At 38.9% G+C, this 27,184-nt stretch overlaps 1 protein-coding gene across 1 annotated transcript in view; it reads right to left on the reverse strand.

The window, feature by feature from the left end:
• Window positions 1-27,184, reverse strand: part of rims2a (regulating synaptic membrane exocytosis 2a) — a 148,325-nt gene that overhangs the window by 107,619 nt on the left and 13,522 nt on the right. Inside the window, exons 3-4 of the mRNA XM_062985768.1 lie at window positions 23,152-23,362; window positions 16,233-16,471 (exon numbers count right to left, since the gene is read on the reverse strand). Of these exons, the coding sequence (XP_062841838.1) occupies window positions 16,233-16,471; window positions 23,152-23,362 (450 nt within the window). The remainder of the gene's footprint in view (window positions 1-16,232; window positions 16,472-23,151; window positions 23,363-27,184) is intronic.

The raw sequence follows: 27,184 nt of genomic DNA on the forward strand, positions 1-27,184 counted from the left end.
ACACCTGACCATGAGCTTGGACATCCAACACAAAACCATGGGCATCAGCACTGTGTGGCTGAAAACAACTAAACTCAATAACTAGGGAAGATATGCACATCATTTTAGATTATTCTATTCAAAACCAGTCAGGATTCGACCAATTGTCAAACTGTTCCTACACATTTCTGACAAAGTACAAAGTGTGCAGCTTCAAATGACAATGTCAGACACAATAGCAAAAGAATGGACCGTCAGTCAGCAGAGAACAATCTGTTTTGAAAATCATTTCAATCAATCATTCCAACTTCAGTCCCGCAAGCATACAAAAGAGGAACGTCTTATCAATCCGAATCCCTAAAGGAACAAGACTTTTATGTCTCTGGACAAAGCATAGCACTCAGTGTACATGACTCATACCCTTCAGCTTTTGCAGCCTGGTTTGGCATTAAAAAGCTCCAGCCATTTACAGAGCTGAATATATAGAACGAAATGGAATGGTGGGTAATGGGGGCTTTTGTAGCTCTTTAATGCATTTGCAACTGAAAGTGCACATTTTGTAGTAAGTTGTGCTTGTGGCTATGCCTCTGCTCACATTACAGAAAACCTCACTGGCCACATCTTTGCAAAGAGTCTTTCTTGTATCTTACAGCACCACACACACACACACACACACACACACACACACACACACACTGAGCTAACAGTACTCATAACCTCTTATCCCACCAAAAGCCAGTCACAATATCATGTGTACAACAAAATAAAATAAAAAATGTAAAATAACTTAAAAATACCCTAAATGTTAAATATAATAATCATTTCATACATTACAACAGTTATTACAGAGAGCCATAGTTAGAAAATTGCATTATTTTTAAAAACTGTCAGGAAACGCTTCTGATTTTCCAAGCACACCAGCTCATACAAGCACACACTCATGCGGCAGCAGAGCTATGGAAAGCCATATAGTCCATACACACCTCAAAGAAATGGCCTGTTTTTGTTGGATAATTCTTAGTGCCAATCTGACACAAAGTGAAAAGCAGAATACTCTATGGCCACAACCAATTATTTAAAAACTAACACTGCATAAATATTATTAAACACAAACAGCCCTTATATTTAACAGGTAAGTTATTGTGACCTAACCTATTGCTATTATGACCTGTTTGGCATCATAGAGACTTGGGAATTATGGGCTAAAGAGTAACATGATGCAAGTAGAACTACAGTGTTTCATAGCAGAAGAGGGAGCAGTGATCTTTTATTAAGAAAAGTAGTTTTACATTTAATGACTACCTAAGGTCTTGGTATTGGTGACATCTTTATAGAATATGCCAATACTACACAAAACAGTTTTAATTTTTATTTATATATAATTTATATATAATTTATACCAAATATTAACATGATTACTTAGCAAGGTGACCAAAAGCAAGAAATGAAAAGATCGGATTGTACAGCAGTGCATGAAATTACTCTGATAACATTTACTAGACAAATTAAACATTTTACTAAAAGTGAATTAGTTAACTCAAAGCTGGCAATTAATTAGTATTAGCTTTCTATACAATCTGTTCATAGACAACTGATCTGACTCACTGTGTAGATTATATTCTGACCTCCATAACTACCTGATAAAATTACAAGTGTGTAAAATATTAAGTTTCAGTACAAAATGCCAATGTGTTTGTGGAAGCTGATTCCACACAGTGAGACTGATTCTGCTTCAGTCTGCACAAATGACAGTAGCAAACACTCCCTGTTAAAAGTGAATTTACATGCTACAAAGATCAGTGTCTAGTTTGGATTCATGACTTATTATTTGCCACCAAAATCTAAAGGGATAATCCCTCTGAAAGGATTTCTACTTATAGCTCGACTAGTGTTTTTTGACTGTCCTGATTTGACACAAAGTTAGTGGCATCACCATGAAGATACAATGCTTTCTCTCAAATGAATTAAATTTTTGAAATCTTTGTTTTAAATGGGGGAAAAAAGTATTTAAAACTATTTAAATTTTTTGATTAGTTTGTCTATAGTTTTTTGAATGCTTTAAAGGTGTACTGGCTTATATGTTATTTATCATGTTATTAAAATGAATATCTAAAATACACAAAAATAAAACTGTTGAAGCAATGTGATTTAAGGGCTGGCTGCTTCCATCCTAAGTCAAGCAAGTTAAGCGAATCTTGGTGCTGCATTTCCATGGTTAAAAACGTTTACCAACAAAGGGGTATTAAAGGTGCATGAGGTAGGATTTGGTTTGTGTTTTTTTTTTTTATCTCCACAACCACAGTATGGTGCTAGCCATTTTGCCAGGTTAATCTGCCGTGTGTGTTTGTGAGCAGTAAAGACATGGCTGAAGTAAGGAGCTCTTGAGGGCCTCTGCAATGTATATACTACTAGCCAGAGAAATGTAAACAAGCCTGTCTGGGTCTAATGTTTAATATTTATTTTGATTTCTTAATAATATGTATTACACGCAAAGTATAATATCAGTAAATTACCTTTATTAAATCTGATTTTTTTAAAAACTACATAATGCACATTTAAGTACAGGATGTGATTTGTGGGTTATGGACCTCACAGCAAGAAGGTCCTGGGTTCGATCCTCAGGTGGGGCAATCCGGGTTCTTTCTGTGTGGAGTTTGTATGTTCTCCACGTGTCTGCGTGGGTTTCCTCCAGGAGCTCCGGTTTCCTCCCACAGTCCAAAGATGTGCAAGTGAGGTGGACTAACAATGCACACTTAAGTACATGATGTGATTTGTGGGTTATGGACTATATGGCTTTCCATACAGTAGTGTCCAACTGTAACATGCGGCTCTCTTATAGTATCAGCATCGGATAAATCTGGCCCTCTGCAGCACTGATTCACAAAGCCAAATGTATCTGGACTGCATTAGGTAGATAGCTAACATCCCCCAATCAATACACACACATGCATGTACATACTGAGACCATGAGCTCCTTCTATCTGTGATACACAATAAAGAAGCAGTGATGTGTGTATGTAGAGAGGGGGGGGGATTTGGGGGTGGGGGAGGATTGCTCACCCGATGTTGGTGAGCGCCTGCTCCAGCAGCTCGGTGTGTAAAATGTTTTGGGGTGGAGTGAAAGCCCCGTTAAAATGAGACAAAACCGAGCTGCAAAACTGACGCAGCGTCTCAAACTGCATCCTCCAGCACGGTCCGTGTGTTCACCACGATTTATTCCTGTGTGCAGTGCAGCCCTCACTATCTCCCCGGCAGCATGAGCGCAATGGCAGCCCGTAATTCCCGCAGCTCTAGCCCTCCTGATCCCGGTATCCCAGATCCCTGTCCGAGCCGCAGCTCCGCGATCATCGTGATCCCAACTTCCAAAATAAAGCATCACCCGCAAGCAGTATTTCACAGAGCCTGGTGCATCCCAGAGCCATTTCCGGTGCAGCGTAAAACCGGTTAAAACGGGGCAGCATCCCAAACCGACATGTTCCCTGTATTCTCCGTGTGCACTCTCGCTCCGCTGTGTGAACGCTCAGGATCGCGCGCAGTGGGGCTGCGGCTCAGCGCGTGCGCTCTCTCCCCTCATCCCTCTCTCACTACAGCGCGAGCAACGCGCAGCACGAGCCAGGAGCGGCAGCGCGCGGACGCGCTTCGACCATCCTCCAGCCTCCCAACATATGAACCCATGTGATCCAGATGTGACATAACGTGCCGCAACAGAAAGTTTGTGAACCCTTTAAAATTCTATTTAATTTCTGCATTAATCATTCGGAAAAGGCGCTTTGATAGTTACATTCATGCAAATATTTCATTATATCTTTTCATGGGACAACACTATAGACATGAAACTTGGATATAACTTAGAGTAGTCAGTGTACAGCTTGTATAGCAGTGTAGATTTACTGTCTTCTGAAAATAACTCAACACACAGCCATTAATGTCTAAATAGCTGGCAACATAAGTGAGTACACCCCACAGTGAACATGTCCAAATTGTGCCCAAATGTGTCGTTGTCCCTCCCTGGTGTCATGTGTCAAGGTCCCAGGTGTAAATGGGGAGCAGGGCTGTTAAATTTGGTGTTTTGGGTACAATTCTCTCATACTGGCCACTGGATATTCAACATGGCACCTCATGGCAAAGAACTCTCTGAGGATGTGAGAAATAGAATTGTTGCTCTCCACAAAGATGGCCTGGGCTATAAGAAGATTGCTAACACCCTGAAACTGAGCTACAGCATGGTGGCCAAGGTCATACAGCGGTTTTCCAGGACAGGTTCCACTCGGAACAGGCTTCGCCAGGGTCGACCAAAGAAGTTGAGTCCACGTGTTCGGCGTCATATCCAGAGGTTGGCTTTAAAAAATAGACACGAGTGCTGCCAGCATTGCTGCAGAGGTTGAAGGCGTGGGAGGTCAGCCTGTCAGTGCTCAGACCATACGCCGCACACTGCATCAACTCGGTCTGCATGGTCGTCATCCCAGAAGGAAGCTGACACACACGAGAGACCGCAAACAGTTTGATGAAGACAAGCAGTCCAAGAACATGGATTACTGGAATGCCCTGTGGTCTGACGAGACCAAGATAAACTTGTTTGGCTCAGATGGTGTCCAGCATGTGTGGCGGCGCCCTGGTGAGAAGTACCAAGACAACTGTATCTTGCCTACAGTCAAGCATGGTGGTGGTAGCATCATGGTCTTGGGCTGCATGAGTGTTGCTGGCACTGGGGAGCTGCAGTTCATTGAGGGAAACATGAATTCCAACATGTACTGTGACATTCTGAAACAGAGCATGATCCCCTCCCTTCGAAAACTGGGCCTCATGGCAGTTTTCCAACAGGATAACGACCCCAAACACAACCTCCAAGATGACAACTGCCTTGCTGAGGAAGCTGAAGGTAAAGGTGATGGACTAAACCCAATTGAGCACCTGTGGCGCATCCTCAAGTGGAAGGTGGAGGAGTTCAAGGTGTCTAACATCCACCAGCTCCGTGATGTCATCATGGAGGAGTGGAAGAGGATTCCAGTAGCAACCTGTGCAGCTCTGGTGAATTCCATGCCCAGGAGGGTTAAGGCAGTGCTGGATAATAATGGTGGTCACACAAAATATTGACACTTTGGGCACAATTTGGACATGTTCACTGTGGGGTGTACTCACTTATGTTGCCAGCCATTTAGACATTAATGGCTGTGTGTTGAGTTATTTTCAGAAGACAGTAAATCTACACTGCTATACAAGTTGTACACTGACTACTCTAAGTTATATCCAAGTTTCATGTCTATAGTGTTGTCCCATGATAAGATATAATGAAATATTTGCAGAAATGTGAGGGGTGTACTCACTTTTGTGATACACTGTATGTATGTATATATATATATATATATATATAAGCTCATTGTCGGCTTACATTGTAAAATTTGTCAATTTATTTATACATAAATTGTGCCCTCCGTTCCTTTTCAAGAAAATGTCCTGAAATGAATTGCAGTTTGTCTTTCGACTTCACTCGCAAAATCCCCAATGGGACTGAAGCTCCAAGTGATAGCTGTCAATCAAAACGGGATTCAGCCTTTTGACTGATCCTCCAATTATCTTGCAGAAGCTCAGCGTCCAGACCCGCCCACAGCTCCATTCACACCCAGAGACGCTCGGCGTCCGGGGGCGGGACAAAATCACGGCATTTATCCAATGACCGGCGAGTTTCGAAGCATTGAAAAAAAAAAAAAACATGCAGCCCCATAGAAGTGAAGAGACGCTCAGCTTCTGCGGGCAAATGCATTGACGCTAAGGGAAAGTATGATAAGTAGCTGATTCTGAACGAACTCGTCTTCGAGATGAACGTGTTCTAACGCATTTGTAGTCAATGAAATGTTAACACAACTGTACATATTTGACCATTTAATTTTTGACATTTTAGGGGAAGCTGAGCTTCCCTTGCAGTCTTAGAGAAATCGCCACTGATATATAAATAACACATATATATATATATATCTCAGTTTGCTATATATTTCCTGTTTGGCTTGCCATAATACAGTGGGGCCAAAAAGTATTTAGTCAGCCACTGATTGTGCAGGTTCTCCTACTTAGAAAGATGAGAGACACTTCAACTATGAGAGACAAAATGAGAAAAAGAAATCCAGGAAATCACATTGTAGGATTTTTAAAGAATTTATTTGTAAATTATGGTGGAAAATAAGTATTTGGTCAATAACAAAAGTTCAACTCAATACTTTGTAACATAACCTTTGTTGGCAATGACAGAGGTCAAATGTTTCCTGTAAGTCTTCACCAGGTTTGCACACACTGTAGCTGGTATTTTGGCCCATTCCTCCATGCAGATCTCCTCTAGAGCAGTGATGTTTTGGGGCTGTCGCTGGGCAACACGGACTCCACAAATTTTCTATGGGATTGAGGTCTGGAGACTGGCTAGGCCACTCCAGGACCTTGAAATGCTTTTTACGGAGCCACTCCTTCGTTTCCCGAGCGTTGTGTTTGGGATCATTGTCATGCTGGAAGACTCAGCCACGTTCCATCTTCAATGCTCTCACTGATGGAAGGAGGTTTTGGCTTAAAATCTCACGATACATGGCCCCGTTCATTCTTCCCTTAACACGGATCAGTCGTCCTGTCCCCTTTGCAGAAAAACAGCCCCAAAGCATGATGTTTCCACCCCCATGCTTCACAGTAGGTATGGTGTTCTTGGGATGCAACTCAGCATTCTTCTTCCTCCAAACACGACGAGTTGAGTTTTTATCAAAAAGTTCCATTTTGGTTTCATCTGACCACATGATATTCTCCCAATCCTCTTCTGGATCATCCATATGTTCTCTGGCAAACTTCAGACGGGCCTGGACATGTACTGGCTTAAGCAGGGGGACACGCCTGGCACTGCAGGATTTGAGTCCCTCTCGGCGTAGTGTGTATACTGATGGTAGCCTTTGTTACTTTGGTCCCAGCTCTCTGCAGGTCATTCATCAGGTCCCTCCGTGTAGTTCTGGGATTTTTGCTCACCGTTCTCATGATCATTTTGACCCCACGGGATGAGATCTTGCATGGGGCCCCAGATCGAGGGAGATTATCAATGGTCTTGTATGTCTTCCATTTTCTTACAATTGCTCCCACAGTTGATTTATTCACACCAACCTGCTTGCCTATTGTAGATTCACTCTTCCCAGCCTGGTGCAGGTGTACAATTTTCTTCCAGGTGTCCTTCGACAGCTCTTTGGTCTTGGCCATGGTTGAGTTTGGAGTCTTACTGTTTGAGGCTGTGGACAGGTGTCTTTTATACAGATAACGAGGTCAAACAGGTGCCATTAATACAGGTAATGAGTGGAGGACAGAAGAGCTTTTTAAAGAAGAAGTTACAGGTCTGTGAGAGCCAGAAATCTTGCTTGTTTGTTATTGACCAAATACTTATTTTCCACCATAATTTACAAATAAATTCTTTAAAAATCCTACAATGTGATTTCCTGGATTTTTTTTCTCTCATTTTGTCTTTCATAGTTGAAGTGTACATATGATGAAAATTACAGACCTCCTCATCTTTCTAAGTAGGAGAACCTGCATAATCAGTGGCTGACTAAATACTTTTTGGCCCCACTGTACATGCATAATACGTGCAGCCAATGGGGAGGCAGTGAGGTCGGTGGCTAAGTTCATGTCGTGGAGGGGCCCCCCCTGCCCCCCCTGTAGTACCACCACTGGGTCAGGTAGTTACTGCTTACACAAGATTCATCAGTTCAAGTTTAATGTTAAACACAGTCATTGTGCTGAGCCACTGCGCCACCCCTGTGCTACATATAGTAAAATGTTTGCACAGATTTGTAAGGGACTTTAGATTGTGAAGATCTTTGCAACGTTGTTTCACTTGTTTTGTTTTTTAACAACGTTAAAGGGGTTTTATATCAGTACAGCAACCAAGATAATTAATTAGCTGGAGTACAAAACGTCCTAGAATGTTATTATTTATTTATTAGGATTTTAACGTCATGTTTACACACTTTGGTTACTGGTTTACACAAGAATTATCAGTTCACAAGTTTAATGTCAAACACAGTCATGGACAATTTTGTATCTCCAGTTTACCTCACTTGCACATCTTTGTACTGTGTGAGGAAACTACAGCTCCCAGAGGAAACCCACACAGACATGGGGCGAACATGCAAACTCCACACAGAAAGGACCCAGACCACCTGGGAATCGAACCCAGGACCTTCTTGCTGAGAGGTGATAGTGCTAGCCATTGAGCCACTGTGCCACCCCCCTAGAATGTCATTAAACTGTAAACAACAGTCACGAAAACATAACTACTTTTGGTTTACCCTCCTGTGGTTGTGTGTTTTGTGTATCCCCTGTTTAAGTTTATATACTTTACTTTAATTAATGTTTGCAGTTGTGTTTAAATATGGCTCTTGCATTTTCCAACTCCAGTGAGTGTTTTTGATAAAGTAACAAAAATGCACCTAATCATAGGGTACCATGCAGTGGAAAAGGGGCATGGGATATATCTAAACAGGCACAAAACGTTGACTTTTGTGCTTTATTATTTACAGCTTGTTTATCTTGAGCAGACAATTGTCTCAGCATGAAGGATTTACTAAAATTTCTCACACTTTCTGCAATTTCACACTAAAACTCAGGCCCTGGCATATTGCATCAAAACAATTGCCAAAACAATTGGAAATAGAAAAAGAGGAGGTGGAAAAACTTGCGACAAAAAAAAATCCATTGAGCATTCATTTGCTTTACCCAAAATAAATGGGAGCTGTATTTCATGTTGGCTTTCTTTCTATGTGCAGACTAAAGGTAAAGATTACTACATGGTGTAAGATACCAACGAAGGACAAACCAATGACCCATATAGCATTTGCACCACTTAATCTAGGTCAAGCAGAGAATGTATATGGAGGAGAACAAAAACAAAGAGACAAATATTTCAGGTACTTGTGTAAAAACCTTGTGCCTGCCTTTTTATTCCATGTAGAGATTAGGACACCATTAGCTAATAAGACATCCTATTCCAAAACTATTGGATTTCATAAACAATTGTCCTTGGACCCCCACCCTCTTAATAAACACCATTTAACAGATACCCTCCTTCTTTATCATTCCTGTTGTAAGATTTTTGTAAAGGAAGGTTTTGGAGTTGACATTGAGGTCAGTACTCTGTGCAGTTCACTGGAGTTGTTTATAAATTAGTTAGGTAATGACTGATCTCTCTTTACACAGATGACATACATATATTTAATTAATTCTTGTACACTTTACACATACAGTGACTATGTGCTGTTTATTAACACTTAATAAGGACCTAAAAACCTGCTAGTATTTAAAAGCAAATGAAATACTAATGAATGTTCAAGTTATATTGGCTGCCCTTAATTTCCCATAGGTGTAAGAAAGTATATGACTGAGTGTCCAGGGTGTACTTCCAATGATCTGGTCATAATCCTGACCAGAATGAAGCTGTTATTAAAGATGAATAAACCAACAGAAAAAGAAATTACATATGTTAGACATTCCTAGAGAAAATGAACTGAATCCGCTTCTGTTTACAAGTTCTACAAATTGTCTGTCAGATTAGCACAAACCAATCCCACAACTGTGGATCATTGAATTTCTAATCTTCATCCGTTTTATTAACTTTGAAAAGTAAACCTTCACTTCTCAACAGTCTAACAGCTCAGAGTTTGTAAGAGTGGTCGATGATGTAAATATTTACTCTTTTGCTGTAAAGAGACATGTGGCAATCTAATATTAGCAAACACATCCCTAGAGCTTCTTCTGAGATTGTGCAGATTCAGCTACCCATCACATCATCTTAAACACTTTACTCAAGCTGCGCCATCATTTGCCCAAGACTCCTGTGTGCTGATTCAGTGATTTACACAAATAACCAATATCTTAGCTTCCTTAATTCCCTCATCAACAACTACATCAAACAGACTGTTTCAGTCAGGGCTGTAGATTCAGGAAGACAGGGTACCCAAAATCTGGCTTCATAAAATTCTATCTTTAAATTTACTGTTCAAACCAGCTTTCAAAAGTGGGGGTTGGGGCCAAGTCCTTGATTTTAAAATAAGATGTCCAACAAGCTCAGTCAGGTGTCCACATATTTTTGGCTATATAGTGTATGTAAACGGCATAAGCATGACCAAAACTCTCTGTGCTGGTCCCAAGCCCAGATTAAAAATAGGCTGGTTGCACCAGAAAAAGCAGCCGGACAGACCAGATCTGCTGTGATGAGCCCTAAATATGCGATATGCATTTGCACATGATGTGCCAGTGCCATGAAATGATGTCACTGGCTAATAAAGGAAAAGAAATTGTGATGTACATCATGGCTTAGAATATACTTTTTTTTGAGGTGGAGGGGGAAAAAATGCAGTAGCACAATACTGAATAGGATCAGTGTATTAAACGTAAGTGTGTGTTTCTGTAAGATTACTTGGTAATTGGGGGCAAAAAAAGAATGAGACTATAAATAAAATGCATTTTTAGGGTCTAGGTGATGGCTGTTTATGTAATGAGAGAGGCTTCACACCTACGCAATTGCTACCAGAATATAACAGCTTTTTGCAAGCAGTTGTCTTAAGTGGCTTTGTATTAGGATAGATACCAGACAAACTGTCTCAAAAGCTGACTAACTATGCAATATGACCAACATTTTTTAGACATCAGACCATGTCTAGTTATTAATATGGACATCAATATGGAGTTGGCCCTGTCCATTTTTTGGAGAGATGAATGTGATTAATGTGCTCATTCAGTCAAAAAAAAAAAAAAATGATAAGATGACCTGCCTCTCAACCAATTTCAAATCCCAAAAATGGCCTTCATCAAACCAAATATAGTATGTGGATATAGTATGTGCGTTTTTTAAATTAGTAGTGAATTAGATTCTCATTTACTCAGTATACATTCAGAAGATGGTCATTCACTATGAGCAGTTATTTTTGTGAAACAGCTTCATGTTGTGTCTTGTGCTAATAATACAACGTGCATATTGCTGATGGTGGGAGGAGGTGAAAGAAGAAAGTGTGAAACCTTGAGAAATTCCACTGCTGTAATTAATTTTGAATCCCAGCTCAATTATTTCAGTCAACCGCCCTTCTAGTCTGCTTCTCTCTTTCTTTCCCCTGCACCCTTGTGGTCATTTGAAATGACACATAGAAGAGCAAGACAAATTAGGGCCCTTTCAGACGTTATTTTAGGGTATAAATGGGCTGTCAAAGGTTTTTTTAGCAGAGGAAATGGAGGGTTAATTTATACATTATAATAAGATTAATGAATGCTCTTTTTCTGGAACTATACACTAGTTTCAGATGGGTTTTGTCTGGTCAGCCATTAATTCAGCCGAGTTTTAACTAAAATGAATCAGTCAGCACAGAAATCTGTAGCTTTTTTTTGGGATAGTAGTTTTGAAGCTTTAAAACAATGTGTTTATGTAGCCAATCAGTATTTTATAAATATAAAGCTGCATTTTTACTCCATTCTGATTCTTATTCATTAATTGAATGAATTGTACTTCACCATGTAAAGAAACTCAAGGTCATGTGGGCCTTAACAGTCAGATTATTCAGATAGCATTAAGAGCATTAACAGCATCACCTTCTCAATCAGTCTGGTATGGATTTGTGACCGATTTCATCAGGGGGAAATTTCAGCGTTTTTTAAACTACACATAATAGCAGTAGATGCTATCTCCAGCCTATTGCAGTCTTGTCCAACTGTAAGGTAAGAACCCTCTCTTAACATCTGAAACATCTGTTTTGCTGCTGAAGTGAAGCACAGTTGAGCTTATAATAGAATATGCAAAGACACCAGTTTATCGTGGATATTGATTGTCTATATTTAGCAGACTACATATATGTAGCTATCTAGCAGTATCCAGTTCCACTGATGTTGCCCCTGGCACTCTACTCAGAGAAAACTTGGAAACCTTTCAGGTGTACAAACAGTTTATAAAAATATATTTTACATTTTCAGCATTTAGCAGACACTTTTATCCAAAGCTACTTACAGTACTGGGGCAGTATACTGTCTAAGCAATTGAGGGTTAAGGGCCTTGCTCAAGGGCCCAACAGTGGCAACCTGGCAGTAGTGGGGCTTGAACCTTTGGATTACTAGTCCAGTACCTTACCCACTAGGTCACAACTGTGCTGCCTTTTATCTTAAGACTGGGTATATAAAACTTTAATAGATATGGAAATAGAAGAGACAATGCTATCAGAATCAAAGAGGCATAAGATCAAATTTCATTTATGCATGTTCCCTTTTTAATCTTAGACCAGTCATTCTTACACACCTTTGGTTGTACTTCCATGCCCTGACTTAGGAGAGCCACAGATCACAGGGACCCTTAACATCTGAGAGACCTCGAGTTTTTGTTTCCAAAAAGTGTGCTACCAAATATTAAGTTAAGGGAGCCAATAATTTTGTCCAGTTCATTTATTGAGTTTAATTTGGAATATCCAATGTCTCGTTTACATTGGACCAACGCATTTCACATTCTGCACCAATCTTTCTGAAAATGTGCTAATGTATTCTGTTACATAATGGAGTAGGAAGGTTTGCTGAAGGCAGATACTATTTCAGAGCCATATGTTTGGCATGACTTGCACCTTTCTGAGCATTGTGTTAACATGTACAAGCTAACAGAACGAGCAATATTTATTTTTAGTAATTTAGGTTCATGTAGTTCATGAGGCCCTGGAACCTAAAAAACTGCAGAATATTTTGTGAAATATTAGAGAATTTTATGTATTTTTATCTATTAGTCCAAAACTGGATGCTAAGACAACATTTTCATAACGCTGTGTTCATAACGGGGTGTGTGTGTTTTAGCCTGCAGGACATAGAGGAGCTAAGGGCTCTGCAATTTCATAACATTTTATTTCTAACATGTTTTGGGCATATTCAACTGTCCGATACACTTCATTATCACAGACTGTTTCACAAAAGGTGAAGTTATAGAAAATGGAACCTGATTTTTGTTTTGGCAAAATCTTGTTAAAAGTTCACCTGGAAGCACCAAACACCCACTCTCTTGCTGACACACACAAACCCAAGCCAAGTCCAGGTGAGATTATCACATCCTTCCTGTAGTGTTCTGCCCAACACACGACCCACCACTCGGTCCCATGCAGCCACACAAGAACAAGGGATCAACATGACACACAACAGGTAGCCTGACCACAAGAGTGCAGACATCTGTTTACATATAAGAATCAAATCAGGATCAGTACAAAATCTGTTAAAAGTTGAATCTGATTGTCCTCTCAGTACACCTCAAATTTCTCCCTCAATGAGCCCCCTGATGGTCAAATATTGAACTGCAGTCATGAGACGACTGGATATTTTAATTGGTCCATCCGGCTGTGCATTTTGATGCCATAACAGGCATAATTTGCTGGTATAACATGGTTTGGCATAAGATTTTTCTGTTTCAATTGCACTTAGTTGCTGCTGCTATGTCCACAAAGAATAAAATCTGCACTGATTTGAGTGAATTGGCTTAAAAGTGGATGTGATTGTGCTGCTGTGCATTGAAATCCACTTTTCACATTTTATATTTTTACAACACAATTTTGTGAATGTCCACTTAAATAACCAGAGTACTCAAATATTACCCAAATACAACATCATTAAAAACAACAAACAGTAAGAGCAAAATGTAGTTAATAGAGTGTCATAGTGTTAATCAAATAAATGACAAAATTATAAACCTCGTATTTTTAAGAGTTGGGACATTTTGTAAAATGCAAAATTTGTAATATTGTTGCTCTTTTGGTTAAATATTAATATAGTTCAAAAAATTTCCTTAAAGATGTCACTTTACTCACTCACACATGCTCTACTAGATGTTTGCTTTTGTACCCTTCACTGATAACAGTCTGAATAATTATTTTAATCTTTGCCATGAAGAATTCAAGCTGAAATGTGGACTTATTTGACCCCAGCTCAGAGATCACTGTTTTGGTTCATCTGAGATGAGCTCAGGCCAGGAAAACTTGGCAGTGTTTCTGCATAGAATTGATGCATGAAGAAATGAAACCTTAAACTGTAATATGCAAAGAGAAAGCCATACATTGGCAGGCTGTGTTAGGGGACAATGGTTTTTCAAAGTACTCCCTAGTCCATGTGGCTATATTTATCACAGCCAGTTATTTCTACCTATACTTTTCCACCAGCTCTTCTGTATGGTCCATTGTGCATCATTAATACTTTAAGCCAATTGTATTTAAAGTCAGACATTTTACCTTTAATCTGCATAGATTATAATCTACAAGGTTCTAATACATTCTAGTCTGTCTGTCTTGTGGATCTTTAACAATAACATATTAATATTTTTTCATTTTAACATCCACAGTCAGTCATTGCACTCGGCTAGCCATTTGTCTCTACCAATGAAAAGTGTAAAAGTAAAATCAACTGTTTATTACGATAATGTCAGTGTTCTGAGTCACCAACTTTAATAAAAGCAAATAGCTGAGGGGCATGACTAAAGTACACCAATACCACTCATGCTGTGAGTCACTCACACACACCTTTGTTAATAGATTGTTTGGCTAATGTAAAAGTAACTAATATGCATAGATATTATGTTCAAACAAACATACAACAGGCCAAGCTGAATTTAATTTACTTTCAAATCAGTAAGATTAATTATGCTAATTAATCAGCAACATAGAAAATCAACCTACTAGTTTTACAACAGAAATGTTTGCATACAATCTACTCACATGCATTTCTACCATGACCATAGGTTGTATGGGAGCTAAGGATGGCATTTAAAAATGTATAAAGCCCTCTCAGTAAACAACACAAGAGTACAAACTTCTTATTAATTAACAGCACATTTGTGATGCACAAGTGCCCATAAATACTTTAGTCATGTAAAGTTTTTCATGTAATGCAAGACAAAATGTATTCATGCTCTATTTCCTTGCCATCTACAGGAAACAATAATGCTTGAAGTGCAACTTCAGTTTGTGTATTTTAGTTCCACTGTTAATGCTGTCTAATAGTCTGCTGTAGCAGAAACACCACCTAACTTATAAAATGTTTGAGTCATTAAACATACCTCAAGGCCTTTGTCTCTACTACCACTTCTACAGCATGAAATAAACTTTAATTTGCTTCAAATGATTCGGGCATCGCCGCTGGCACAGGATTATGTAAGCTGGCTCAATGAGGCGTGCATTAAACTTCTAGACCTTCATTAAAAAACGACAAGGTTGCATTGTCTAACTCAGCGTATTTACTGCAGCATTTTAACTATTTCACAGAAACATTTCACTGCAGTGAGCTGTGTCTAATCTACCACATCCACTTAAAATACATGCAGCATAATGTCTTTTGACGCACACGGTTAATTTTAATAAACGCCAAATCAAAACATGTTTCACTAATAGGCAACTTTGTCTTTGCAATAAAAACCCCACACACACCACAACAACAACAACACCACAATTAAAAAATATGATTATTATTCATTTACTCCTACCATATCACTACATTTTTATAGAATAATTCTTATTCAGTATGAGTTACATATTTAAGTCTACTATAAGGTGCCAACACCGCCAGTCCTTTCTGAGGTAAACGGCAAACACGCCAGGTTCTGCTATTGGATGACAACACATATTTGCAGGTCAATTTGAACAAATATTTATTTCTTTGTAATAGGTTTTTTTTTTTTTACTTTCATGGAGGAAAATGTGCATATATAAACTTGGTTTTCATCATTTCATTGTTTTATTAAGTAGGTTAGGGCTGGTCATAGTTTAGCGCCAAAACACTAATGTTAAAACTATGTAATAATGCCGATGTTATTGTCAAACTAAGATGTTTTTAACCTAGTTGTCCATTATTATCCAGGACAACTTTTCTGTGTTTTATATTCCCCATATAATCAAACACCAGAAAATAAACAATTTAGATGCATTTGTTCAAATTTAGCATTAGTGTGCCAAAGCATGGAATCCATTTTTATTAATATCTAAAAATCAAACATGTTCATGTGAGATGGTAGGAACTCCTGTATACATAAGGAGAAACTGCAAACTTCACACAACAAATAGCCAGTGCACAGAAATAAACCTGGGACTATAAAGCCATCACTAAGCCATCATGCCATCCACCCAAGCTAATGCATCACAAACTTCCACATCTTCATCCACAAACAGCAATACGTGTAACTGCAACTTTAGCAAGTTTAGCAGTAGAATAACAGTGACTGTTTCAAACATTGCCCAATTTGCTCTTACCTGTCAGGGTCAAGGGAGTGCTGGCGAGGAAGGCCAGGAGCCCTGCTTCGATCACCAGGTGGTCCTTGGTACAGTAATGGAGCCTCCTGCAGTTTGGCTTTCTTTTCCTGAGGAGCCTCTTCATGGCGGCGGCGCATGACCCCCGTGGGCATCACGGATCCTGGTTCGTTGTAGAACCAGGCTCCAGACATGGTGAGGATTTCCTGTTGTTTTCGGCACAAGTTGCATACCCACATTACCTGCCAGCAAAAGTGGAGGAAACAAGGTTAGCTTAGGATACTGTATACTGTACTGACACACTGTTCTTTACTATAAAAGTCCTATAGGGTGCAGAACTGTAGGGTGAGGAGGACACTATGCATCTTAAATTCATTATAAGGAGAAATTAGCTGGTGCTGATCAGCCGATTTGCATAACGTGATAGCAATCTCAAAGTTTACTCAGCTACAGCTTGCAAATGATCATAGTTTTGCACTTGGTAGCTGAAGCACATGAAATGAGGATGACTCAGACTGCTGTTGTAGGAAAGACAGTTCATTAGTCTAACACAATATAAATTTAAAATTACAATTTAAACCATTTTTAAGAGAGTGCGGTTAGCGTTAGGTCTCAATGAGCTGTCAGACGATAGTCTAAACACATTAAAAGTGGAATACATTTTCGGTAATGGAAAGAAAAGATGCACAGTGTGAACAAAAGTTGTGAAAGTAATAATAAGTGAGATTAATACTGTTCGGAAAAACACAGTAAAATGTGGACCACTGGAGTACCTCCACAACAGACAAACCTGCCAAACCATGTTTAATGCACCTCTCTGGATAGGATGTATACAATTAGAGATTGAACTCATTACACACGTGACTCAACTCTTACTTGACCAATATAACTGATTCTAATCACATCTTTCCTCATCTTTGCCCTCACACAGCCTGATCTTCCTGAGTTTGCAAATTTCATAGTCAGTGAACCTGAGTCCAAAAATAGACTCTTATAACAGAGAGCCAGAGAGCTACACACACACACACACACACACACACACAGACACACACACAGACACACACACAGATAAACCTTTCAAAAGAAAAATATCTTGTGCACTGCATTAATAGATGACTTTGCTGATGAAGCAGAAACAACTAGCCGACAGCTTGTTGACCGCTGCATTATTATATACCGTAGCAACGAACATGTAAACATAGTTAATGCAACTAATAAACAATTGCATTTTATTTACTAGTTACAGTCTCGTATTAATTTTGGTCTGTGCCAGATATCAAGTCATTGGTTCATTTATTTTTACTGACCTCTCTTCATCCAAAACTCTACTACAGCCGTGTCTTTCTCTAGCACACTTCCGAGATAAAAATACGTTTTTGCATGATTATGACGAAAGGAAACAGATGCCGGGACAAACAATGCAAGCTCTAACAAATGAATCTAGTCACATCTAATGTTAATCTCACTCAAGTACTTACTCACATCTAGGGGCAATTTAGACGCAGAAAAAACCCCACACAGACACAGTGGGAACCCAGGTCTCAAGACCCACACTAATGTGCAGTACCATCTCTACCAGCTGCACAACTTGGATTTGACTGCAGAAAAAATCTTATGTCTTCAGAACCCAACCAGACAACAGTCAAACAAGTCAATATCTCAAATGTATCAGACTAAAATCTCAAAAAGTTTCCTATCCAGTTAAAGAAAATTAAATAATAAATTTAATATCAACATGTTTAGAAATATTCACAGTAGGATTTTTTTAGATGGCATGTGTGACATTTATAATCCAGTTTTAAATAAGGGCAGTGGTAGCTCAGCGGTTAAAGTACTGGACTAGTAATCAGAAGGTTACTTGTTCAACCCCAAGTTGCCTCTGTTGGGCCCCTGAACAAGACCCTTAACCCTTAATTGCTCAAGTCGTTTTGGGTCACAACTGTAAGTCGCTTCGCATGTAATGGACTGTCAATGCTTTTAGGATTTAACAGTCTTGTGCTGCCCTCTTCTGGACAATCATCATTACTACATAACAGTCAGGCACAATTTGTCAAAAACACTGAGCAGTATAAAATTAAACAATATAAAATTTATGATCTGAAAAAGCAATAGACAAGTTGTGTATTTTAGGCACTTTGTTCCTTAATGCATGTGAAATTAAACACAAGCCTTTATTTTAGGTCTGCATCTTCACTATATAGACAAATGCATGTGGACATCTTATTGCCAGTCACACCTGTTGCTATCAGTTGTTAAAATAATCAATTACATAAATAATAATATATGCTTTTAACTTTGTGGAAACGGTTAAGAAAAGGCACATTACTGTTTTGGCACACTTGTGCTCTTAATTATTACATAGTTTGACAAGTTTGGAACACTAATTGCGAGCCAGACATTCTTATCCAACACTGTGCCTGACTTCTTAAATGCCATTTTGACTAATTGTGCAAAATCCTCACAGCCACACTCCAAAATCTTTTAGAAATGCTTCCAGAATACTGTAGGCTGTTAAATCTATTTATTTAAATGGAGGAGGGGCAGCAAGCTCATGGTGAGATGTCCCATATACCTTTGGAAATATAGTTTGTACTGGCCATATAGTACAAATACACAACATGGCAAAAGTATTTGGACACTACTTTTAAATAATGAGTTCCACTATGCTAGCCCTACCCATTACTAACAGATACATAAAAGCATGCATCAAATTTTTTAATTTTCCTGCACACATCCTAACACATCTCATGCAACTTCAATGGATGAATAATTACTTCATAATCAACATTGGAAATGTTGGACAAAATAAAAACTTTTTGAGCCTCTTGGCCATCAGGACTGAAGCCGAGTTAAACTTTGGACCCTGCTGTGAAGCAAACCACCACTGAAATTTGAACTCCGTAGTGAACCACTGCCACTGCTTCAACCACACATCAAGCATTCTGATCAATCAATGTTTGGCAGATTAAATAATAGTCTAAGGCTTTAATATTAATCTGGAGCTGGGCTACATCACATACTCCATATTGAACACCTTTGGGATAAAACAGAATACTCTAATAGCAAATATTTACACATGCGTATCAGTCTTTCGTAATGCGCTTAAGGTTAAATAAAACTAAACATCTACAGTCAAGTTCCAAATTTTATATGAAAAACCCTCCCAAAGAAAAACAGGCTGTTGTAGCAGCAAAGAGGAATTAACTTTATATAAATTTCCATTTTTTCAGAAATGATACTTGGCGTCAGGTGTCCACAAATATTTGGCCATATAGTTTACAGTATATTGGTCCTACTATCCCATGGTGTCACTGATATGATCAATGTCATATTCTCTCATGACAGGATGTCACGAAGCACACATCGTTAAAACTAAATGAAAAGCTGTTGTGAAATATTGATGCAGTGCTGAGTGAGATCTTCGCTATCAAATTGCTGGTCCTACTGACCTACAGGATGGTGTTTTAAAGCAGCAGCTTGTGATTTCTTGAGCCCTTTGATAGCTAGTGGATTAACTTTATGGGTGCATCACAAAACATTGATTCCCCGGTCATGGTCTGAAGGACGCATGATTAATGAGTCATCACTTTAAAGTTTTGATACAATGATGATGTCACATCAGCTGGGCTGAATGTTAAGTGGCATTAATCAACATAAGCCAATTATGATATGATTATGAAATAGATTGTTACATAACAGTAACAGATCTAAAAGCTCCTTATTTGGTTCAGTTATTGCTTGCTCTAGATGTGAGGGTGGAGGCGAAGAAATTGACATCAGCAAAAGACTTCTGCGTAGGATATATTTATGAGATGACATCAGTTAGAAATTTGGGATGCATCCTATACGTCATTTTGGAAAGGGAAAGAACTGGGAAACTCAACATTAGTGGTGAAATCAACATCCATTAGAAATATTACAGATCAGGTTTTAAAGAGAATTGAATGGCCCAAAGTATGTGGAAGCCTGACCATGAGCTTGTTGGACAGCATGTTTTAAAACGGTGGGCATTAATGCACAGCTGGCACTCACTTTGTGTTTAACAGACCTCACTTTCTAAAAAGCCTTTCCACAAGATTTTGAAGGGTGAGAATAAGCACCCATTTAGTCAAAAGAGTATATGAGGCCAGGCTGTGATCAAGGATAAGAGGTTCTGGCTTACAATCTATGTTTAATTCATTTTAAAGCTGTACTGTGGGGTTAAGGTTCAGGGGCTACGTGCAGGCCACTAGAATTTCTTCACATGAAACGTCTTTGTGGATTTCGCTTTGTGTACAGGAGCACAGTCATGCTGGAAGAGTTAAGGGCCTTTCCTAAACTGCTGCCACAAAGTTTGAAGGATTTATTTCATAGAATAGATTTTATACACCTTTTTAAAAACCCCAACAATGACTAGTTTTAACAATGTGGATTTGTAAATGATTGATCTAAGATCACAGTTGATTTTCTTTAATTTTTTTGTGCCCATTCCTATTAATTATCAGCAAAATACCATTTATACACCAATCACACACAAAGTTGTGTGGTGACATAGCACTTCTAAAACAGCTGAATAATTAGTGCTTATTCGCTCTACATTATTCACCCTTCTGAAAGGTTGAATGTCAGTGAAAGTGTTGAAACCTGTTCTTTTTTCCATCAGCGTTTTTTGTCCTCCCCCCAGTAACCGCTCCCCCAGATAGCGACAGCCGTGGTGAAAGAGATTGTGTTGTCCGAGACTGCATCAATATTTACAGGTGTCTAGTGCAGCAAGCCTAGCTGTTAAACATGGCGCCCGGGGAATACGTTAACAAAACGAAACCGAGCTGTGGGAACAACACGATGCCGTTAACACTGCGTCTGAAACGGATACTTCTACTTTAAATAGTACAGATTAGCAGATGCAGCACCCAAGAACTAGAATCTGGCCATTTTATTAGGTACGGCATGACCAGTGACAGTATCATGAACACACATGCACACACCATGACACTGCAGATTGTCAGACACCCAGAAAGAGAGATGACTTCAGACAGGATGAGACAGCAAACTTTGAACTGTGTATCCGGTTTTTATATGTGAAAAGCTTGAACCTGAACGGCTTTATTTTAACTGATCCATTTGCAGTGCTGCTGATTGACACACTAAATGATTTTAAATGATTAAACATATTATTCAACCATCATACTATTTAAGCCACTAGCTCAGAAGGAAGACTTGTACTGAGGTAGTAAAATTCACTTCTCTTGGCTGTCTGAACAGTTGTCTTGTGTTATCATTATTCAAAGACTGAAGACCCTCCAATATCGTATCTCCAATTTACTTGGGGATCAAACCATGGACCTTCTTGCTGTGAGGCGACAGTGCTACCCACTGAGCCACCAAGCCACCCCCATATCAAAAAAGTATTTTCCTCCTTTGATTAATAACTTCAATCATGGAAACATTCATTTGAGAACACAAGAAAGCTATGTACTGTCCAGTATTTGTATGGTGTTCATAATTAATAAATATTACTCTGGTAGTGTCAGTGCTGCATAGTAACAAGTACCTACAGTAGATCTCCTATAAGAAATTTGGCATGTTCAGTATGTCTGCATGTTTTTTGTTTTTTGTTTGCATGGGCTGGATTTCTCCCACCTTCCAAAAACATGCTGAAGACAGACTGGCTGCCCTGCACTCACTGTTTCCAGGTGGCACCAGACCCACCACAACCCTGACCAGGATATTTTGGTTGGTAAAATTGAACCTAATCTTTTCTTTACACCTAAGACCTTTTTGTTGTGAATGAAGTGTATGAAGGTAAGTCGATGTAACTGAGGAACAGCGTTTGAGAGAAAGCACTCTAGCTGAACTCACTTCTACCATTCACTACAAAAGCATCTGAGAGAAACCAGACACCACGCCTATTATCACGCTGCACATGCACTGCCACAAGCCTACTACAGCAGGGTAAAGTAACTCATTGGGTCTTAAATTTAAATGCCTCGGATATTGTATGTCTCTATTAAAGTAGTCCACAAACCTGTGTTTTGTGTCTGTGTAACAATGTTAACTTCTACATATTTGATACTTAGGCTGGAAACACAACTCCACTGTACCTGTTTAAAAATGTATATTATGCAAAGCTGATATGAAATTTGGTTAAGTAGTTTATTGCATAAACAAGGGACTAATTATACTTCACACAACTGTTATGAAATTCTTTCACAATGTGTGTCATGTTTTCATTTAAGTGATGCACCCCATAATATGAAACATAGTGGCTTTTTAATTCAAACTCAAAGTAAAAGCTGAATTGTGGACTCTTTGGACCACAGCATGTTTCCACTGTATTTTAGTCCATTTAAGATCAGCTTGGGCTGCACAGAATTGAAATACTGCTTCCTCTTTGCATATTAAAGTTTCAGGTTGCATGTTTTCATGTAGCATCAGACTGTGTTATGTGACAATGGCTTTTGAAGTACTACAGAGCCCATGTTGGTATATTTACATAAGCATAACAGTGTGTCATGCAATTTGGTCTGATGGATCGGAAGTCAACACAATCCCATTCAATAATGGTTTCCAGCCTGGTCCTACACAGAGTTGGATTTCTCGGTTTGCAAGACCATTGATACTTAGTAAAAGAGCTCATTATTCAGTGTTCCATTTTTATTCAGGTACTCCAACAACAGTTTGTGAAAAAACAAAAAACAAATATTGAAATAATGGGAACTCTCATTTATCTTGTAGCTATGTACACTAGATGTCAAAATTATTTTAAAACGCGACTCCCTTTCCAAAACCATGGGCATTAATATTAAGTTATCACCTCCTGTCAGCTTTGTACAACAATTTTGTACAACAAAAAAGTATCCATAAATAAAGTGGTGAGCTCATAAAATGGCCAGTGATCATATGTGCACGGTCTCTGATAAGTGTACGTAACAGGTGCTTGTACCTTGTTGGAGCGGAGAGATACCCGTCCCCCACAGCGGGCACAGAACTTGGTTTGGCAATATGAACAAACGTGGCCGCAGCCATCGGCAAATTTTGTCTTGTGGCAAATTCCGCAGGTGGGAGCCTCGCTTTTTTGCTCAGGAGCTGCCTGGGCCTCATCCGCCATCTTCTTGACCAGGTCCTTATATGACTCAAACTGCTGGTGCAGCTTCCTGAGAAGGAAACAGAGCAGAACATTAAGCACAGCAATACAGCAAATGATACTGTGTAAAAACAGGTTGTTATATGTGTATAATATTAAATATATTGTGATCATTTTAGGAGTGAACTCATTGCCAACAAGTGTATAAAACCAATTACATTAACAGCATGACTGTGCTCCTGTGCAAAGTAAGATCTATAAAGACATGGTTTGGCAAGTTTGTTGTGTAGAAACTTGTGGCCTGCACAAATCCCTAACCTCAATCCCTGACCTGATGCAGGTCAGGCCTTGTCATCCAACATCACTGCAAATATCAGCACAAAGATTGGAGGGACCAGGGGGTGGTACTTCATGTCCATTATTTTGGAATAGAATGCCAAAGCAGCTCATAAAATTGATTATAGAGAGTATCTGTGGCAAACCAAAAATATCTTGACTGCTTTTGATACCTTAATCCAGACACATATTCCTTATATGGTTATGACTGGCACCAGAGCCACATCTCTACTACTAGAGTGGGCGGTGTTTGTTTGAATGCCAAGCTTAAGTTAATTCTACTTTCTCAGGTTCCTTGTTGTCGTGCCATGCTTCTATTTCAGGGCCATCTGTAAGATTACACCCAGTGCATTCACCATTAAAAAGCAGCCAAATTGTGCGTACGTGTGTGCAAACGTCGGCCTGATTGTAACATAGAGCACATAGCTATGCTTTACCAAGAGCCTCTCATGTTCAAGTTAGTACGTCACAGTACTTGCTAAACAATATAATCTTGGTGAAACGCAATACTTTAAATGCCAGTTTTAACAATGCGCCATCAGTAAGAAAGGGCACAATTGAAAATTGAGTAGTCACAGACTATCGTGATAACACACATGACCAGAAGTGCTCACCAAAATGCAGGCAATATTCTGTTAGAGAAATAGTGTATATCCAAATTTAGACAATGTAAAAAGTTAATTGTTGTTGACCAACTTTGTAGAAGACCTATAGATGCTACTGGTTTGATTGGTCAGCCTGTGTGTACAGTAAGCACTTATTTCAGTAAAAGAATTAAACCTGATCAAATTCATGGTCTGAGATTTACTTAAACCACCACAAAAAAAAAAAGAGAATAGAATTGTTTTGCCATCAAGTTGTCAATGACATTGCGTAGAGTACTTAGTTTAACATCAAATGTCAAATATTCAGCCACCTATTTTCTCCTTAACAACAAAGCAAATGAACATTCATCAATTGCTGATTTGTTTTAAGTAGGTACATTTACATTTTCTGCATTTAGCAGACACTCTTATCCAGAGCAATTTGCAGAAATGCTTCCATAGTAAACATCACCTTGCTCTAGGTACTATCAATGCTAGTCAGTCCACACCACCTCATCAGCATTTACTACCTTGACCTGAGAGTGACTTGACTAAACAGACCATGGCATTATAAACCAAAAGGGAGTCCAGCAGACAGTGCCAGCTGTAGTGCCACTGAGCAGGGTCAGATAGCAGGACGAGCAGCTGTGACACAAGGCCCAAATGTAACCATAAACTACGACCTTACTTCTCAGCTGGCACACTACAGTTAGAGGAGTCTGGAGAAACATAAACCAGCCACTGATACCGACTCCATTTGGGTTACAGGTTCACCTAAGTGTTTTCTTGAAGCTCTATGCAGTTGAAGTCAAAAGTTTATAGGAATTTGTTTAGCCATGCCGAGTGCTGACAGGTATACAGTAGCAATCAAAAATATTCAACCTAATAAAAGTGCACAGGGACATTTGTCAAAAGAACTAGATGTTTTTCATTTAAACTCAATTGTCAATTTATTAAAAGTGCATCAACAAATAGTCTCTCTGTTTACTGTTGTATATTTTCATTTAAAACACGCTAGCTAGCACATTTTCTTGAACCCATATCAGTTTAATATCAGATGTGATGGACCAGCTCAGATCTGTAGAGCCTAAGCAGCGACTAAAAAGTGTTTTTTCCTCAAGACATCACGTTTTAGATGCACTAATAATTGAACCATTTTCTTGTGTATTGTATCATGTGATCTTAAATACATCAGCAATCAAAGCTCAACTAAATAATTTTATATACATATAGTATATAATAGTTTTATATACATAGTCATACACAAAACCTGCCACAACAGACATCAACTGCTGTTGAATTCATGTCAGGGCCATGGTTGTCTGAATTTCTACTTACGTATCCGGCTCCTTGGCAGGTTCTTTTGGGGGTTCATTTGGGGACTTTTGAGTCTGTGGCTGGAGAACATTATTAACCAGCTCCGTGATCCCACTAAAGGGACCTTTGAACCACCTGCACAAATAAGCAGGACATCAGCAAGGCTGAGAGACCGTAAGAAAAACAAACACTAGGAGCTGGAGCGAGCAACAGGAGTAAAGACAGAAGATTGTAAGAGCTTCACTGAAAAGCACATTAATACTGGAGAAATGGGAAGTGTAAGAGACACTAGGGAAGGAACTGGATGCTCACACACCACCAGAGCTTGAAAGAAAAATATATACACAGAGGGTCATATTCAGTTGTACAGAGTGGTTACTTAAGTTTATGTAGCCCTCCTTTCAGCTTAGCCCAGTCTGCAGAACTGCCACTTACTAGATGTTTTGAGCAACATTCTAAAAGAAAATTTCAAATCCCAGTTGATTAACAGTTTTTTCACATACTAGTCTGTCTGGTACTGACCTCTATACCATGGTTGATTTGGACTATATTTTCTTCTTTAGATTATTATTGTAATTCTGTTGTAAAGCTACCTCTAGTTTAAGAGAAAAAACACTATATAAACCTTATTAGATCACTCAGATGTTGATGAACATTGACTCTCTTGTCCCATGTCTGAATGATTGTGTTTAGTCTGCTATAACTGCTACAAAAAATTGGGTGGTATACAGGTTTTCCTGTACCACATGCATGTGTACTCCAATCTGAATACTGCCCTCTGCAAGGAAGACAAACAGAAAATAGGTGTGTGAAGTATAGACAAAGAAGCATGTAAAGGTACAGCCAGTGACAAGAAAATGTCAGACATTGTCAGACAATCAGACAACCAGATACAGTGTGAAAATTGGCCACAGAATAAACTTAGAACCTCTCAAGTAATAACAGCCATTTAAAAAGCAGGACAAGCCAAACAGGTGCATTCAGTGGCCAATAAAGAGCAATGACAAACTGGAGCCAGACTAATACCAGAGAGAAAAGTGGGAAAAGCTGCCATTCACAGAGAAAGCCACACACAAGAAAAAGGCCAAAGCTGAAGGCTTTCTGTGTTAAAATATACTCACTGGGTCGACTGAGGCTTTGGATCTTCTTTGACCCTAAAATAAAAATAATTGACCAACTCAGTGGGGGAAAACTGAAGAAAATTATAAGAAAAACAATGAAATAAAGATTAATCCAGCATTTTTAATTGATTTCTCACACTAGCGACTGTAATGCAAAGCCAGTAAGCATTATTAACAAGATTAACTGTTTTAGAGGAATACATTTATGGTCGTGTCATCAACACAGAGCTGATCACTTAAGTTAGCAATTTATTTGACAAAGAAATGTCAGGAAAAGCAGGAAAAAAGATTTATGCTGAAAGTTCATTTTCCAGGCAATAGATTTTCAGAGCGGTCACTCTAAAACGTGACAAGTTTTTTAAACTGTTTAAAAATGTATTTTTAGGGTAAAATATGCTGGAATTTTAGCAGGAATTCACTACTGCTGTGTTTACAGCTTTAGAAAGCACAAAGCAAATGTCAATAATATGATCCTTAATGTTATGATAATGATTTTAAAAATGCCACCACAAACTAATAACTTTAATACTGTTG

The sequence above is a fragment of the Trichomycterus rosablanca genome, chromosome 23 (genome assembly GCF_030014385.1).
Source record: "Trichomycterus rosablanca isolate fTriRos1 chromosome 23, fTriRos1.hap1, whole genome shotgun sequence".
In the NCBI taxonomy this organism is placed as follows: Eukaryota; Metazoa; Chordata; class Actinopteri; order Siluriformes; family Trichomycteridae; genus Trichomycterus; species Trichomycterus rosablanca.